At 38.3% G+C, this 17,856-nt stretch overlaps 1 protein-coding gene across 2 annotated transcripts in view; it reads left to right on the top strand.

Annotated features, from left to right (window-relative positions):
• Positions 1-17,856, top strand: part of slc2a4rg (SLC2A4 regulator) — a 43,838-nt gene that overhangs the window by 1,081 nt on the left and 24,901 nt on the right. For both annotated transcript variants that reach the window (XM_023331473.1, XM_023331476.1), the window contains exon 2: positions 933-1,168. In XM_023331473.1, coding sequence (XP_023187241.1) covers positions 933-1,168 — 236 coding nt within the window. The remainder of the gene's footprint in view (positions 1-932; positions 1,169-17,856) is intronic.

Below are 17,856 nucleotides of genomic sequence, written 5' to 3'. Positions count from 1 at the left end.
GTATCAGTCAGGTTTTTACGGAGGTAAGACCGTTGCCTTGCCGCGTGTTTATGTCAGTGGTTCTTACTGGGGGCGGGCCCCCTGGAGGTATATAGTTACTGTAGGAGGGGGTGGGGAAGAGCAAAAGACCGATGACTGGAGGGGGCTATTAAACGAAACTGGGTTAAATCAATATGATTTATTCTATGGTGTGACCATTTTCATATGCCATATGCTGAGCTTGATTGTCTGTGCTAAAATCCACCTAAAACACACAGTTCCATCACAGTTGTTAATGATTGATTGGGAGAAAAAAAATGAGCAAGCTACAGTACTGTTTGGGGTGGAGTGAACTTTTTATGGCTTCTGGAAGAGAGAGAAGGGAGGGGTGGGGGTGGGGGCAGTCAGTCTGCCAAAGTTTTGAAAACGTTGGTTTATATTAACATATCTTTTTGGCATTAACTCAGAGGGATAGTTTGGATTTTCTGAAGTGAGGTTGTGTGAAAATATTAGTGATAGTTCTACCAGTACTGTAATGGGAAAAAAAAGTGACTTGCAGGGAGTTTGTAGAAAAATGAAGAAGTCTTCAGAGTGGCAAAATGCCAACAGCTAGTCAGGCAGACCAAGTGTTTAGCTGTTTTGGGGATTTTGTAACAAGTCAAACTGAAAATGTTTCAGTGGAAAATTGGACAGTAATAGCAGTTATTAAGCACCAATATTTTCATGAGAGACAGTTGCTAGGTTTGTGATTTTTCTCAGCCAAGCAGCATGCAAGTGACTATGCTACTGTTTTATTGCCATTGCTTGCTATCTGTATAAATCCACCTAATCAGCTGTTCTACCTGATCAGCATCCTCAGGAGACCTGGGAAAACACAGGAATGTACAATTCTTTAACTACTTGGAATGATAAAAGGAAGTTCAATTTCTTTTTCTTTCTGCTTCATTTTCCAGACAGTCATCAGAGACCAAAAAGACATTGGTTCCACTGGGATCCTGAAGAGGGCCAGTCCTACCCTCTGCCTTGGCATGGGCAGGCAGTTGCCAGGCAGCTCCATAAGTTTGGACATCAGAAACCCAGGAAAACAGGCAGAGCTGGCCAACAGCTTCAGGCCAGCACAGGGGCAAAATGTCCCACAGGCAGAGATACAACCCCTTCCCTCCTCCCACATCCCAGTCCCCAGAAACAGGTAGGAAAACTGAGGCCAGCAACAGTTGTGGGCCCATTTATTTTTGGTTTTGTTTGTGGACCGCATCGTTTAACTTGTAGACAAAGCCCCATTTTGCATTTTTGCACAAACACACTCCTTCTGCCAGCTCATAGGATTCTGAGGCACAGAGGTATTTTGCTGTGTGTGGCTCTTGTGCCCGAGGCTAATTTGGCTGTGACTTTGTTGTCATAAAAGCAATTGGCTCTGGCAGTTTGTGCATTCAGCTCTGACTTGTGTTCATAAGGTCTTAAGAGAAGTGAAATACACCATCTGCCTATAACCGTCCAGTGGTTTTGGTCTGAATGGTGTGGGAGTGTACTGGTTAACTGACCGCATGTTTAGTGCTCCATCCAGAATAGTTTCGAAATACTATTCCTTTGGAGAGCCAGAGTTTGCAGTCAGAGCCAGAATTGCTCAATCTGCTTGACCGAAGGAGGGGAAAAACAAGGAGGCAGGCTACTGATAAGTCAGTTTAACTGCTTTTGGGGAAGTTTTTTATTAGTCCAAAGTCATCATATTGACTGTTTTAAGTTATATTCCTCTTCAGAGTCCATTTAATGTGTTAGCTGCTTTCTTCATCTAGATGGGAAGATAAACATTATTGTTTCTGCTTGTATGTGGTGGCATTGTTGTTCATTGTTTCCTCTGTTTTAGCTGTTTCACTTCATTTTCCAATACAGTTGTATCCACAGCTTTCTTGGTGTAAGCTACACACACATGCAGACTGTTGTCTGAAAAACAAACAGAACGAGCGCGCAGCGATAAGCTTAATGCACTGATAAGTGATTATGTAATATGAAAGAGGACTGGGAGTTGAGATATTGGTTGCTCTTTGTGTCTATTGGTTGCTCTTTGTGTCAAGTCCCTACCTGTTTGTCAGATGACTCTTGGAGATTATTAAAATGCCTGGAGGGCGTACAGTGTAAAAACTAAACAACTTAATTTTTTTCCCTGTCTGTTAGCTCAGTGTAGTAGATATATTCCAAAGTAACTTAAAAAAACTGATTGCTGCTGCACTGAACAAACATAACATTTGAGAAAGGGTGTGTATGGTTAAGGGGCTTTCAACACCACACTCATTTACTTCCAACTCAACATGTGAATTTCACGTGTCAGTGATCATTTATACTATGTTGTGAGTGAAAATCTCTTGGGAGCCTGCAAGACTGACCCTACTTTTAAATCAGAGCAAACTGCTTGAATTCAATATAGTGCCTATGATGGCCAAGACAGCATCTATTTTTGTCTCTTACGTACACATGCTGACCAGATGTAAAGCTTCAGTACGATCATAGCAATCTCACTGAGCACACTGCTACTACATTAACAAATTCAGCGTTGACATTATTCAGACTGTAAGAGAGATTGCATAACATTATATAACGGTGTGGTCATAAAAGTGAAGTCTGTTTGTTGCACTGTTGACCTTTTCTAATATTGCAGTGAGTTTGCCAGACTAAGATTTGTGTTTGTTTTGCATTCATTGTCAAGGAACTATGTTTTCTTAAATTACTGAAAAGAATGACAATCCAGATAAATGTATCTAACATCTGTCAAACACTGTGGCATCTCTTCCTGCCAGATGAACAATGCATTTATTTTGAATTTCTGTTTAATTTAGCATGAACTCAGATACGTTTTTGTCCTTGATACCAGTAATTGAAGAAAAAACTATTTTGATGCTACTTGATCCCAATATTGCAATAAAATGAATTCCCTGGAAATCCTTCAAAACTCAGTAGTTTGAAGGAAAGTATGGTAACACATTTGATTTTTTTGTAGTACAAGGTCTACTGTGATTGTGTTTTTCTTCTTTTGTTCACCACTGACTTTTGAGACTGTACGATATCCGTTTTTCTTGATGGTGAAAAATATTTAGTCACAACAAGAGTTTCTAGCGGAACAGCCTTTTGTTCTATTTATATTCAAGTAAATCTAGCTACAGTCCGCAACAAAGTGTGTTTTACTTTTGTTGACAGAGTTTTTATGCAGGGATGTTTTTGGAAGTGCTAAGCTAATGCTAGCATTTTTACTTCCTGTTTTGATATGACTTGTTGAGAATTTAGCTCCTAAGTTATTTAAATGGGGTTCCATCAGGAAATTACCATGCTTCATAAACTCAGTGATTTCTTTTGATCATCAAAACATTGGTGAATAGTTTTTAATAATTTTTTCATTGTAGATGTAACTCTAGTGGGTTTGAAGCTGTCATTCTGAAAAGACAAACCACAGTAGTTTCAATAGTCAAAATAATTCTCACACAAACAGACTGATTTAAAAAGAAATATTCGCATAAATTGCGGGAATCTGATATCAATAATTTAAAACGCTTTGATTTGGACATCTTATATATTGGAAAACAAGCAAATGTTTATCAACAAAATAGCAGCCTGTTTTAAAAAACTTGTCAGTTCATTTAAAGGTATTACTTTGGATTTGGTGTATCAGGTGAATAAAATGTACCTTAAATGGACCAAGTCTTCATCTAATTCTGGCTCTATTTGTTAACCAGATGAGTACGTGGCATTAATCACAATTTATTAGAGATCCACTGGTAGGCTTTTCCTGGATGATAAAAATTTCTAGTTTTGTTAGAAATGTGACCTGATTCTGATGTTATGCTCTAACTGTATGAGAAACATGAAACGTCTTTTTTTTTATTGAGAAAGAATTTTTAAATCCAACAGAAAATTAAAGAAAAAAAAAATTTGAATCATCCCCTATGTATTCATCAGTAATATATGTAGTTATTACAAAAGTGCTTCACAAAAATCAGATTTTGAAAAATTTCACCTAAAGAAAAAAGTTATTTAATTGTAATGATGGGGAGGGGGTGTATGAAATATCAATCCTGTTAAGTTTGCAAGCTTCTGCGTTTAGTGGGTGTAACCAGGAGTGTGTTTGCTGCACTCTGTACCCTGTTTCAGATAACGTCAACAAAACCATTCATCTTCATTTGTTTCCCAACAGCTTAGTTAATACTATTTCTGTGTCACTGGATTATGTATGCTTAAGGAGACATTTTGCTGGGAAGACGTGGCTGTGTGTTTTGTATTGGTTCAGTTTTCTGCATTTTGTATCTTGTGCAAAACTCTTCACTTTCATGGTTTGTCTTGTTGGTTTGCAAACTCTGCAAAGTAGGTCACTATCCCTTCGGCAAGTCTGGACAAAAACCCTCAGAATGAGAGAGAAAGAGCCACCTACTCACATGTGTGCTTATTCGATTAACAAAACTAAAACCCCCTGAACATCTTTCAAAACTCCCACCCGTTTTGTCAACTGCACCCCCTCCTAAGAGAGTCCTGTGTCTGATTAAGTCTCTCTTGCACTCACACCCTAAAGCAAAGTGTGTTCGACCTGTCAATTCTCATCAGCATGGGATCCAGTACCCTGATATTGAACAGAGACTAGTTGAAATGAGCAAGAAAAAAAATACAGTAAGGCCTGATGAGATGAACAGGGGAGGGGTTACTTTATTTTGATGAGAAGAGTTTGTCTCTCTTATCTGTCCTTGGTCAGGTACACGGTCGGCTAGCATGAATGGAAAACACTGAGTTGGCATAAACACGACACCAAAGCAACCGGCAGTGAAGGGAGGGGGCAGTGGATAGGATTTGTGGTGTATCTCTTTTATATTTACTGATATTCTGTTTGGATAAGAGTCAATGGGACTTTTTGGGCAGGAGGAAGTGAAGTTCACCTCTCAAATTCACCTGACCATGACCATTACACCTACCAATTCTCCACTCCTAGAGGAGACATTTCAGCTGGTTGTTGAAGGTCAGAGTCGGTGAAACAGCACCCCATCCCCCAATCTAGTCTGGGATGACTAACCCACATTCAAACCCCTGACATTGCCTCCTGAGAAACACAATCCACTGCTTTTTAGGTGACTGTTTTCTTACATTTCAGTAGTTTGAACTTGTCAGTGTTATCTTTAGTTTTAAAAGAATTCCTTCTGAACCTGATGATCCGTTTTCACATGTCGCGTCAGCCCCTTTTTTCTTCTCTTGCTCTCAAACCGCAAGAGGTTGAAGCTTTAGCACTGACAGGCAAGGGTGAAAGGTCACCCCTCAATGAATGGAGTTATGCAGGAGGGGCGGGCCTAGATCAGGACGCAAACAGGCATCTGGCACGTCTGGTAGGTCAACTTCAGGATCTGGGTCGCAGAGCTGCGCCAGCAATTTAAAACCACAGATGATAAGTGACAGCTCATCATTTAACACTGCAGCTTTATTATCTCCAGATTGAGAGGCGGGTGGACAAATGAGAAGCTTGTACATAGTACATATTTTGACAATATAGTATCATGTTTGTGGCTCATCAACCACTAAATAAACCGACTGATAGAAGTTCAATTTAAATGATTGTATTTAAAACGACAAGCAAATTTTTACTTGTGTGTGAGCACAGTCATCAAATTAGTAAACGGCTGGAGTTGTTTTAGCTAATTGATGTAAATAAGGAAAATTCTAGGTCCAGTTCAGCTTGTTTTGTTGCAAAAGTATTTTTAAATGGAGAAAATCTAACCTTCACATAACCTATGAGACTGTACATTGGTGTAAATGAATGCTTAAGCACTGTGTATCTTTTCTTTAGTGCAGCACCTCTTAAGGACCAACAGGAGAGGAACTTCCTTTTGAACAATCCCTGCAGTAAAATGCTTCATCTCTTGTTCACCCACACTAATAGTCACTCACATAAGGTCTCCTGTTCTGCCACAGCAGCGTTTAGAAACAACTCAGTCGACTGTCATTCCTTTTTCTCAGTAGATCTTTCTGTCCCTCTACCCAACAAAGTCTCCATACCAACCAGCAGCTGTTGTGCGCTGCTCCTCCTCCCCTTTTCCACCAGCATCAGCTGCATCTAATTTTTTGCCTTCTCTCAACTTTACAGTATCTTTCACACAACCGTTGTCATTCTTTTAACAGCTCTGGGGCCTCATGCATAAAGCGTGCATGCGCACAAAAAATGTGCGGCGCCATATTTTACGCATAAGTCGGCATATATAAAAATTAACTTTGCGTCAAAGTTTGCGTAAACATACACGCCCTTTTGGCAGCCACGCAAACTTTTTCTGTGGACAATATCAAACTACAAAGCGTCAAAACTCATCCAAATACACTGAAGTCTGACTACATTCTGTGTTATTTAGACCAAGAAGCACCAAACCTGATGTTTTTCTTGATTTTAATATTTTATTGTTTAAAGGTAAACGATGAAACTGAACTGCATTTATCCTCAGACAATAAGCTAACACGCACACAAAATAAAGAAAATAAATAAAAGTATGTGAACACCTCGCTCGAATATAAATAGTACTTTTCCTCAGTTTTTATCTCATAAAGGTGTAACATCATTCTCACTAAAAGAAGAAAACAGGGTTGGATCAGCAGATTAACTCAAACCTGCTGATTAAAAATAATCAACAGGTTTGACTATTTTTAAGGTGATCAAGGTGTGTATGCAATCACACGTATATAAGTAGCTGCGCAAAGGTGTGCCGCGTAATTGTGGAGCTCTTTGGCTCCGGTGGAGAACATCGCCAATGGAATAATTCAGAGGGAGCGTTTGTTCAGAGATCATATTGATCTGCTGGGAAATGTTGATGATGGTTTATGAGCGTCTAGATTGCTCAGACTGATCATCCTGGATCTCTGAGCAAAACTTAAAGAAGGAGCCGTGCGGTACCGGTACCGGTCCAGCTGCAGTCATCCTTTAGTCGAGCCATGCCCGCTTTGTGAATTCGCCTTATGCATAAAGCATCTTTATTCTGTAAATGTACAACGTATACACATGATTCTACTATTTAGAATAAACGTCCACATTCCCCACTCAAAGGACTCTTGACTATTGTGCTGTGCACATGTGCTGTCATTCTTTAAATCCCTGCTGGACGCACTACTGTTCTAACAGGCATTTGCACGATATTAATTTGGATTTTTTGTTTTTTTTTAATGTATTTTTGCTTTTGTGAGGTGACATTGTGTGCCCTCAAAGCACCTTTTAAATAAAACATTTTATTATTATTATTACAAATACTTATACTGCTTCACACAAGGACGTTGCCATGGTTATTGCTTTACGTGGTGGCAGACTTCCGAGTATTTATACTAATTTACATATGTATTTGTGGGTGGCGACAGGGCGGACCAGCAGCTGCGCTCTATTTCCCGCAAATTAGGAATTATAAAGGAAGGTGCGCGGCCACGTGCGGGCGCACGGCTTTATGCATCCGATTTTTTTTTTGTGAGCCGCACTTTTCTAAATTTTTCCATACGCCAAGTTTTAGTGTGAAAACTGCGCACTCTTTTATGCGTGAGGCCCCTGGTTTCCTATGACTGACGTGCATGCAAACAAACAATAAAAATAGGTGCAAACAGGTTTATTTAACTTTTTTTTTCTGTTACACGTTATTGAAGATGAAGGCAGTATCTCATCTTCCTGTCTTAGCTGTCAGAAAGTTTTTAAAAAATTTTTTATTCCTTATTAAAATTTACAGTGAGGATAACGACTGCGTTCACTGGAACCTATGAGACGGGAGCTCCTCTGCATTAATGTATTGTTATCCTCCATCAAAACCTCTACATTAAAATTCTTATGTAAATTAAAGACATCTGTGTTATTTCTACTGTACTTATCAGTACAGTAGTCAGAGACAAAGAGGTAAGAAGTGAAAGAATGTAGTAAGATCCTCAAAAAAATGCAAACTAGGGAGCAAAAATAACTTGGGTTAATCATTGCTTTTGATGTTGAGGGTCGTAGACCTCAAAATAAATAAAGTTTAAAGTAACGGGAGGGACGTACTAACAATATGTGTGGTACAGCCTGAAACATGCCCACGCTCAGACATGCACACATGTCTTTATGGAGAATGTTGCAATATTCATCTGCATAAAAAGCTAAAATTTGTTAGTTTATAGCTTTCTAGAAAATATAGGGTAATTTTAATGGCTCCATGCATCTCTTCCCTCTGTTGTCTGTCATGTAAAAATAAGTTTGAACTAAAAGTTAATGCGCAATGCACTAAAGCAGCATTTAGGAAGAGAAAGACTCACTGTAGAGGTTTCTTTCTACATGCTGAGAAACTTCAGCTGTCCGTGACCTCAGTTCCACCTGAAGGATTATTGACATTACTGTCTTTTGCTTTATTGCGGAAGAGAGCAGTAGTGAACTTCTGCCATTTCAATCGATTTTGTGGTGTAAAGTTAAACATTGTGGACAGTGATTTGTCAAAATGCCAGGGCCTCAGAGGGAGTAAGTAAATCAAAGAGTGAAGAAACAACTCGAGGGGAGTGTGTAGATTAAATATCTTATGTTGTGCTTGAAATAACTTCACCAATACTCCACTTTGAAGATTAAAGCTTAAATCAACATATTTTAAAAAATACATGCATGCCACACCCAAGCTGTGAAAACCAGCAAGCCCAGTTTCTTTTAAGCTCCTAGAACCCCCCTGTGCTTTGTGGAAGTTTCTTCAAGTGTGTGTTTAGACATGCACATCTTTAACAATAGGGCTTTGTTGGATTGGATAATGAATTATAACCGTGCCCTCCGACAACTAGTACTGACAGACGGGCAATCAGTTCTACAAATGAAAGCGGTTGTGTGTTTTCCAATTTTATCTGACATTACGCATCAGAAGCACAATGCTAAGATAGGAATTCATGCACAGAGTGACATAGTTAGGCTTCATTATCACATATTTGCTAGTGTTGCTGTTGTCTTCTAAACTCCTGGCCATTGCATCATTGGAGTGTGCTTGCTATGTCCTGCTGAACCAGCCCAGCAGCTCACCTGTAATCATATGGGGCCTGACACATTTGTATGGTTCTTCAAAACATTTCAGTGTAGATCGTAACTGAGGTGACTAAATCCAGTTTTAATTTAAGGGGTTTACCAAAAATATAGCATTTGTAAAGAGTGGGTTGAAAAAAAATCTTCAAACGCTTTAAATAGGTCTTTTCCATGAAAGAACCCTCAATCTTGAACTGGTTCTAATCGGGTGCCTTCAAACTTTTGTGCCTTGTTGAGAGCTGACACCTGTTTTTATCAGTTTGGGGAGCCAGATAAGTGTTGTCAACAGTGGGTATTCTACAGCATAGTAGAGAGTGTTGTAGCAAGATGGCAGCGCTGGCTGAGTTGTGCGTATTAGTTCTTTGTTCACATATCTTCCTTTAGTTTAACAATTCACAGACATTTCAGCTGATCACCAATACAGCGTTTACTCTTAACGTAGATGGCCTATCTCTGCTTTCCAGCCCTATTGTCCGCACTCAAAATAAAATCAGCTGCTTGGTTTCCTCAACAGATAAGTGCACATTCTTCGTTCCTATGATTTTTTTTGGTTGTTTCTTTGTTCAGTTGACTAGGCTTTTTCTCCAAGTGTTGACCAGTGCGTGGGTGATGTAATGGTTCACACAGAAAAATCAGTTGAGCCATAGTTAGCGCTGTGAAACTTCCTTTTTTTGCTGTTAAAACACAGGACAATAATTCAAAACTTTATTTGAGAACTGTAATGGACCCTGAACTGTGTAAATGTGGAAAAGTCCTAACATTTAAAAGTAAAATGTCTTAAAACTATTTAATATTTGATCAATTTAAATTAAAATAAATGTTAAATGCCAGAGGAAAACAAAAAAACGACACTGAAGATCAGTTGAAAATGGAGATCTTGGAAATGTCTGATGGATATGCTGTTTTTGAAAGTTTGATAAAATGCTTAGTACTCATACACATTTGTGTTCAGGGGCTGTGAGCTCTGACGGGAATATATATTTATACATATAATATTCCAGGTTTTTAATCTCAGAGAGGGGACATTTATCCTAGTACATGAGGAAGTCCAGAAAAATTGTGGAATATCTTCAAACATTTCCATGCATCCCAGAGTTAAAAAATACTTTTAAATGTCTGTTTAAAGACTCTGTAGAAATCTGTTTATTGGTTCTTGGGTATTTGTGGAGAAAACCTCAGCCAAAAGTCAAAATGACAACATACAGACAACAAATTAGAACTCTAATCAAGATGAAAGCCACTTTTATCATGGCTTTAAAAAAAAAGATGCCTATTGCACAATTCAGATTTTTCACTCCTCTGTCTTTCAGTTTATGCTCTTCTAACTTACAGGCTAGAACTTAGTTCTAAAAGAGTTTACATAGAGTTTTGTTGGTAGTACATCTATTGTACTACCAACAAATAGTAATATAAGTATTTCTTTACCAATATTTCCTAGACTAAGATGATAAACTTTCTAAATCAGCTTTTGTTTGTCCAATTTGTGATTTGTTTTTCTAAAACTATGGTGGTCTAATTTAGGAAACCATTTTGTTAAACCATTTTTAATAAATATGTTTGTGGTAAATCAAATTGCTTCATTTGAAACTTTATGGTTGATTAAAAATAAACACCACAATACAAAAACTGCACAATAGTTCAAATATTTGTATATCCCGTATATGTTTTAGATGAGCAACACTATTAAACAACCTGAACTCTTATTATTGCCTTGATAAGGTAGAGTGGTTTGTCACTTGGAGAGTTCATAAGGTTGTGCTCAAACCCAACATAAACATAAATTATGTTGGGTTTGAGCACAAACATGCCGCTGCACAGAGCTGAAATGTATGAAGCTTTTCTCTCAGATGCAGAGTAAGGTATGGATCAGTGTTCAAATAACCTCTAGAAGTCACAGCTCTTCTGTGGTGAAGCAATACTGAGAGGTTTTACATACTGTATACTCTAACTGTTTCCTCATTAGCTGCTGTTCCACCCACAGTGGGCTTTAATACAAAACTCCAAAAGTCTATTGTTTGGCTTTGATGGAGCAATAAACACTGTTGCAGTGATTCCCAGTTTAGAGTAATTGAAGGAAGTTTCTCTTGTTTGTAATTTGGAATCAGAGCAGAAGAATGATGATCCAGTAAGATGTTCAGCTGCTTCAGTTTTTCCTCGCTCTTGCTCAATCTGCTCCAATCCGGTTTGAACCCAGAATCAACACCACAGTCTCAGTTGGTTGGATTTACACTATGTTTTACTCACCATAATTGCACCATAAGGAAAAGATGGAAAGAATGAAACTGGGAGAGACAGGAGTAAGGGAATAGCTCAAAAGTTTAGTGTCAGTTTTTGGACACTTAGAGAAAGAAATAGATATATCATCCTTGAATGTGAACCATTAAATTATGTTCTTTATTTGGCATTCATAGCTTAGCTTAATTTCCCTCAGTAAATTGCTGAATGATGAACTGGCAATCTCTCCAAGTAAACCACACCCCAGTGACCGCTGTAGATGCCACTGCAGCCTCCACCCCGCGGTGACCCTGCAGGGATTAGCGGATACAGACGAGATTATGTCTTGTGAATACTTCAGTGTATTCGCAGAGTAAAGATGTCTTGAAGTATTCATGGTTAAGAAGTTCAGCGTTAAGTTAATGAAGACCATTGCTAGGAAACTTTTATCAATAAATTTGAGTGATTTGTCTAAATTTAAAAGTGGAGTTGCCAGGGCAGCCTGAACTGAAGAGTCCCTTACACTTTAAGCGCAAAGTTTTTTTTTTTTTGTTTTTTTTTTTACAAAAAAGCATTTTGATTCTTTTTAATTTAAATAAAAAATTTAAATTAAAATGCATTTACCTTGTATGTTTAAGTCTGAGAGAGTAGAGATTTGGCAGGGAAAAACCTGACTGTTCAACAGACGGGACTCTTTAGCCATTTACAAAACATGACTTTTTCTCTGGGCCAGAGCTGAACCTGGCAAGCTCTCCCATCTGGCTGTCAGTTGGAATTTGGCTGCATGAAAATGCACAAATGTAGACTCACCAGTTGCGTCCAGCTTGCAATTATTTTTTTCCATTTTTATGAAAGTAAGTAGTCATATTTCAGCTTTTCTTGCAATAAAGAAAATGTTAATAAACAATGGGTTGTAATGCCCTCCCAGTCATTTACAAGCAATTTTCTTGTAAAATAGTAAAAATGAGCAAGGATGTGCTCATTTTATGATCATTGTGTCTTTAGTGTTTTCATAGTGCTCTTATTGCTTCCATTCATCTTAATAACTATCCCTTTGTTGGCACAGAGGGTAGAAATTGAGAACCTATTGCTTTATATATTCCGAACAATCAAAATGTTCAGTGCAACATTGACCCAGTGATAAGTTAAGCTAGTGTTTGGGACCAGTCTTTATAAGTTGCTACTTACTGTAGTAAGGGGTAGCCAGGGCTTTATCTTATAGAAATTATGTCACATGTAAAAAACAAATCAATAAATAAATAAAAATAAAAAAGATGTCAAACAAATAGTTACATACAGTATATCTTAATCTTTTAAAAAGTTAGCATGAGGGAGGAAGTGCTATAAGCTGAAATTTTTTCAACTTTCTTGTACTGCATTTTACTGACTAAACCGGCAACTTGTACAAACAAAATTATAAATGTTAGTTTAGTTGAATAAAAAATAAAATAGCATACATTTTGGTAATTTAAAATCCATGCCAATATCAAAAATAATCCACACCTGTACAAGTAATCAGTCACCTTAAATGTGTATGTATATGTTGTATAAATGCAGTCATTTCTCCACTAACTCTGATTGATTTAACTGACGGAAACAGCTGCTCAGATTTTCTCTGTGACTCTCGCTTAGACCCTGAAATCTTACAAGGTTTAGTCTTCTGTCACCACAAAAATGTTGGCAAAACGCTTCAGATATAGAGTATGTTGTCAGACATCCTAATAATTTCTTACTTGGCCAACATAGACAGATTACTGTACAAATTTACTATCAAGAATGTGAAAAAAAAGAGTCATTTTAAACTCCAAAAGGCTAATAGTTGACTAAACTAAAGTAAATGTTGTGTTTCTGGCATACCATCTGAATATTTACAGAAAAAACAGGATAATATGCACTAATACATGTTCCGTTTGGAAGTTATCGCCACCCTGTGGTTGAAGCAATGCTTTGCAGTCAGGTGCTGGCCTTGCAAAATAAGCTGTCCTCTTACTGGAAACGTCATAAAACATTGTCGACCCTTGGTATTAGCTGCAGCACATTACAGGCAGCTTCCATCATAAGCAAAATTGTGAGGCTCAAATGTTACAAATTTAATTATTCAAATTTGCAATATCATATCCAAAGTTTTGGAAATCAGCTGCCTTTTAGAATAAATGTTTAAGGTTCACTCTCTTCAACATTTTAGTTGGTTTTTATTTATGAGTTATATTATAAAACAACTAAGCAATCATGGATTTGTCTTTGGTTTAGAAATGTATATAGAACAACATGAGCTATTCTTGATGAAAATAATGCAAGTAAAATCCACTTTACAGTATGTACCAGTTTGCTGTGTCAGGCTCGATCGTGCCGGTTTCCTTAAAGGAAATGCAAACATTTCATAATGTGCTGTGCTATCAAACAGAATGTAACTTCCTAGCTGTTTAGCTGGTGGCTTTTATGGTTACTTTTTGTGGGTCTCCACCTTCCTAGCTTGCACTGTCTATAAAAAAGATTGTAATCATTTTTTTAATGACTAGAGACTTTCTCTATCTGACACTCGCCTGTGGATATTTGGCTTTGTCGGAGAGGGGGGGGAGCAGAATGGATTGCTAACAGCAACAACGATGGTTTCCTTTCACAACACACAGGAAACCAGGCAAGAACCTGTGCTGGCTTGTGGTGGCAGCAGGGCAAATCTCAGAAGTAGGCATGAGTGGGAGTGGGATGTGAGGATTGAGAAACAAAGTTGGAGTATGAGTGGAGAAAGACAGCTGACCGCAGTTGAGGGTCTCCAGCGTTTACATTCCTTTCTGTTTCAATTAATCCTCCCTGTCCTATTTCTAGCTTGTATTTCTAAGTCAGTGATCTGTCATTTTCCATCTTTTCTCCCACCTATTTGAATTCTAAAACACGGAAAAGGGGATGGCATTTTTTAAACTATTATTTAGTTTTTCAACTCTGTTCATAAATAAATCCAGTTTTTTCACTGCTGGTGCAACCAAGGATGGTTTGGTTTGTTTAGATACATGAACAGCTAACTTGAATGGATGTCAAAATAAGGAAAAAAAAACAGCAATTTGGCAAGGTTGTGTGGCTTGCCTCAACAGAAATGAAGAATGACATGCTGCAAGATAAGGAAGCGGTGTTATTGTAGACAGAAGGGTCTATCTTTTTTTGTGGGCCTCAGACATAAATAGGAAAATCAGGCTAGAAAAACTAAGACCCCTGGTCAAAACAAATTCCCTGCATTCCCTTAGTAATGGATATGCTGGCAGAGAGGAGTGCCTGAAGTTGAGAGGACATTTGTTTAATCTACTTTTTGATATCATAGCATTGAACGTATAAGACATTGGTTCAATGTCTTCTGTCCGGCAAAATGATCACAAATGGTGTCTTCTGAACGAGTTACTTGTAGATGCCTTCATTTACTCCCTGCATTTGGAGGCAAAGTTCTAACTTAAGTTATTATTGGATGAGAACGGCACTTTAAAATCGCCTTAATTAGCAGCTTGCATTGTAGCAATCATCAATTCTACTGATTTGAACTGTACAATTCAGAAATGTTATGTCCATTTTCCATTTTCTATAGCTTATTTTTTTTTAAGTTTCAAGTTGCTTCCACCAATACTGATCAGCTGATTCCAAATTGTGTGATAAGAACATGACACCTGTGAAGTTTTTTTTTTGCCCTGATCTTTTTGCTATAAACAGTAATTAATTACTTCAGATTAGTTATATTACAGGTTAGTTTTTCAGACACATCATAAAAATGCCTTTTTTTTAACCCCTCCAGGGGGTCTTTTTTGTGGGCTCTAGTGTCCCTTATGTAATAGTAGGCTGACAGGAAACAGGGAAGGAGAGGGGGGAAGACATGTGGCAAATGTCGTCGGGTCCGGGAGTCGAACCCGCGACGGCCGCGTTGAGGACTCAAGGCCTCCAAATATGGGTCGCGCTACGCCCTACGCCACCACGGCACACCCCAACAAATGCCTTTTTAAATTGAAATAACTTATTAGGTACTGACTTTCTTACTGACTTTATTTTAAACATACTACTGATACCGCAAATTGCTAACTTTGAGTCTTCTTAACTCGGTAACACCATCCAAACCCAAGACTGTGGTTGTTAGCATGACGTGGAAAGTATGATGCATTAACTATAATTGGATTTTTAAGTTTCCAGCTGACAGATAATCAGTAAGGGCAGATTAAGCGAAAAATGATCTGATCCAGTTACCAGCTAAATTCTCAGCATATCTTCAGAAATATATAGTTATATTGTGTATATGTACAGTACAGACCAAAAGTTTAGACACACCTTTTAATTCCATGAGTTTCCTTTATTTTCATAACTATTGACATTGTAGATTCACACTGAAGGCATCAAAACTATGAATAACACATGCGGAAATATGCACTAAACAAAAAAGTGTAAAATAACTGAAAATACCCCTTATATTCTAGTTTGTTCAAAGTAGCAACCTTTTGCTGTGATTGCTGCTTTGCACACACTCTGCATTTTCTTGATGAGCTTCAAGAGGTAGTCACCTGAAATGGTTTTCACTTCATAGGTGTGCCCTGTCAGGTTAATAAGTGGGATTTCTTGCCTTATAAATAGTCATGAAAATAAAGAAAACCCATTGAATTAGAAAGGTGTGTCCAAACTTTTGGTCTGTACTGTATATATGTGAGCCAGCCAGAATATGTCTCTTATGGACAGAGATCATTGTTGCCAGAATAGCGTCTGCCTCCATTGTGCTTTTAATGTATCAAATTTTTCTGAAGAACCATTGATTTAAAAATAATATTATGGAATGTCCAATTCGAAACATAGATGTATTTACGGTACTTTTAGAAGGGAATTTGCTTTCACATTAAATTGTTTGCATCTATACATCTGCATCTATATGTGTAGTTTATACATCTAATAAGATGGAATTGAAGGAATCATGCTTTTTGCTCCATGTGTGTCCTATATTTAAATTTTTTTGCCAATACAAAGCTGTTTGTGTGCATGTCCTGAAGGATACAGATTGCATTCTAGGATCAAGAGAGAGAAAGAGAGGCCTTTTTGTGTTGAGACTGAATAGCCTCCACAGTGAGAGGCCACATTAAAGAGAGACAGCTCCTGCCCAACAGCCCTTCCCTCTCCGGGGGTTCACCGCCTGTGGGCTTACGTAAGGCCTGACATGTGCGTGGACTACAATGAAATGGAAAAGTTGTAAAAGTAGGAAAGACAGACAATAAAATTCTTATGCATTTTTAGACATGAATTTCTGTTTGTTATATTTTTCCAATATTTTCTAATGTAGAAATGCAAAGGATCGCTGATGTAGACATGGGTTCTTGTGTTGAGTCACTGGCAGACTGTTTACTGTCAATCATTACGACCTCCTGCAGCTAGCCAGCGACTGGGGCTCCTGGGGGTCAGATGACATTATATAATGCTATTGGGGTCCAGGCAGAATGATGGGGCACAGAGGCGGTTGCAGGATTGAGAGCAGTGTGTGTTCTATAAATAGTGGGTTTGAATGAGGCGATACGCAGACGATCACCAACACCAGCCTTGTCAGACCTGGTAGACTCCCAACATTTCCCTATTATGATATTCCAGTTTGACAACAGCTCATCTCTTTCTGACACCACTTCTCCACTTTACATGTCCAGTTTTCCTAGAATCCTCGTCTACATCATCATCTGTGGGTTGTTATGATTTAAATAACGTGTGGTGTCTCAACTTTATAAACAAGCTATAGACAACCAAGATCCTCAAAGCTCTGAGTTTGAGCGAGCTGAGAGGAAAAGGACTGGGGTGCATATCCTGGCATATAAGAGACAATATTTTGTGGCTTTGGGGGTAGCAATCCTGTCAGCCTTTTTAACTCTTAAGAGGTCATAACTATGAGTGATACAAAACAAAGAAAAAAATTCACCAGATCCAAAGTATAACTGGAAACATGCCCGTGTTTATAATCTGCGATGCTCTGGCCTGGTGTGCATTTGCATTTGTTTGTGTTCATGATAGATAAAAAGGAAGCGCAGTGGATGTAAATTTCACCATGACTCCAACAGAGAGGTGTTTGATCGCTGATTTTAGTCATGAGTTTGTGAGACAGTGTTTTTAAACTTTAACTATAAAGGTCAAACACCAGCTGCCTCGTCACTGTTAGGCACATGCAGCTGCTATGGATATTGGGAAGCTTCTACACACACACTGGGAAGGCATACAAACACTACATTATGATGTTGGTGTGGATGGGCGCCGCGTTGATCACATGATCAGACTGGATGAATAAGTGATATTTAAAGCAACTACAGCTAAGCTTATAAGAAGACAGAGATCATTGTTGCCATTTTGTTGCAACAATGAGATCTAGACCGTCCATGTTCAGCAGATATTCCAAACAATAAAGCTGCCCACCAGCCTTCCATCTGTCTCTTCTTTTCTGTTGACCTTTAAACTAACCGTCATGCAAGCAGCCTATGGGATTCAGCGCTGTTTCCTGGAAAACAAGATACACATCTAAGTCTTGTCTGTGGTTTTCAACTTTATTGCACCATAAAAAAAAAAATGGTAAGAGGAAGGCGCTCAAAGTCTTGCTATGGAAAGCAGAGCAGAGGCTTTGCCAGAAAGGTGCAACACGCAAATGAGTGTTACAACTCTATTTGGTGGAG

This window comes from Xiphophorus maculatus, chromosome 1 (genome assembly GCF_002775205.1).
Source record: "Xiphophorus maculatus strain JP 163 A chromosome 1, X_maculatus-5.0-male, whole genome shotgun sequence".
NCBI lineage: Eukaryota > Metazoa > Chordata > Actinopteri > Cyprinodontiformes > Poeciliidae > Xiphophorus > Xiphophorus maculatus.
The sequence above is the reverse complement of the archived record's forward strand: the minus strand, read 5'-3'. Positions and strand labels throughout refer to the sequence as shown.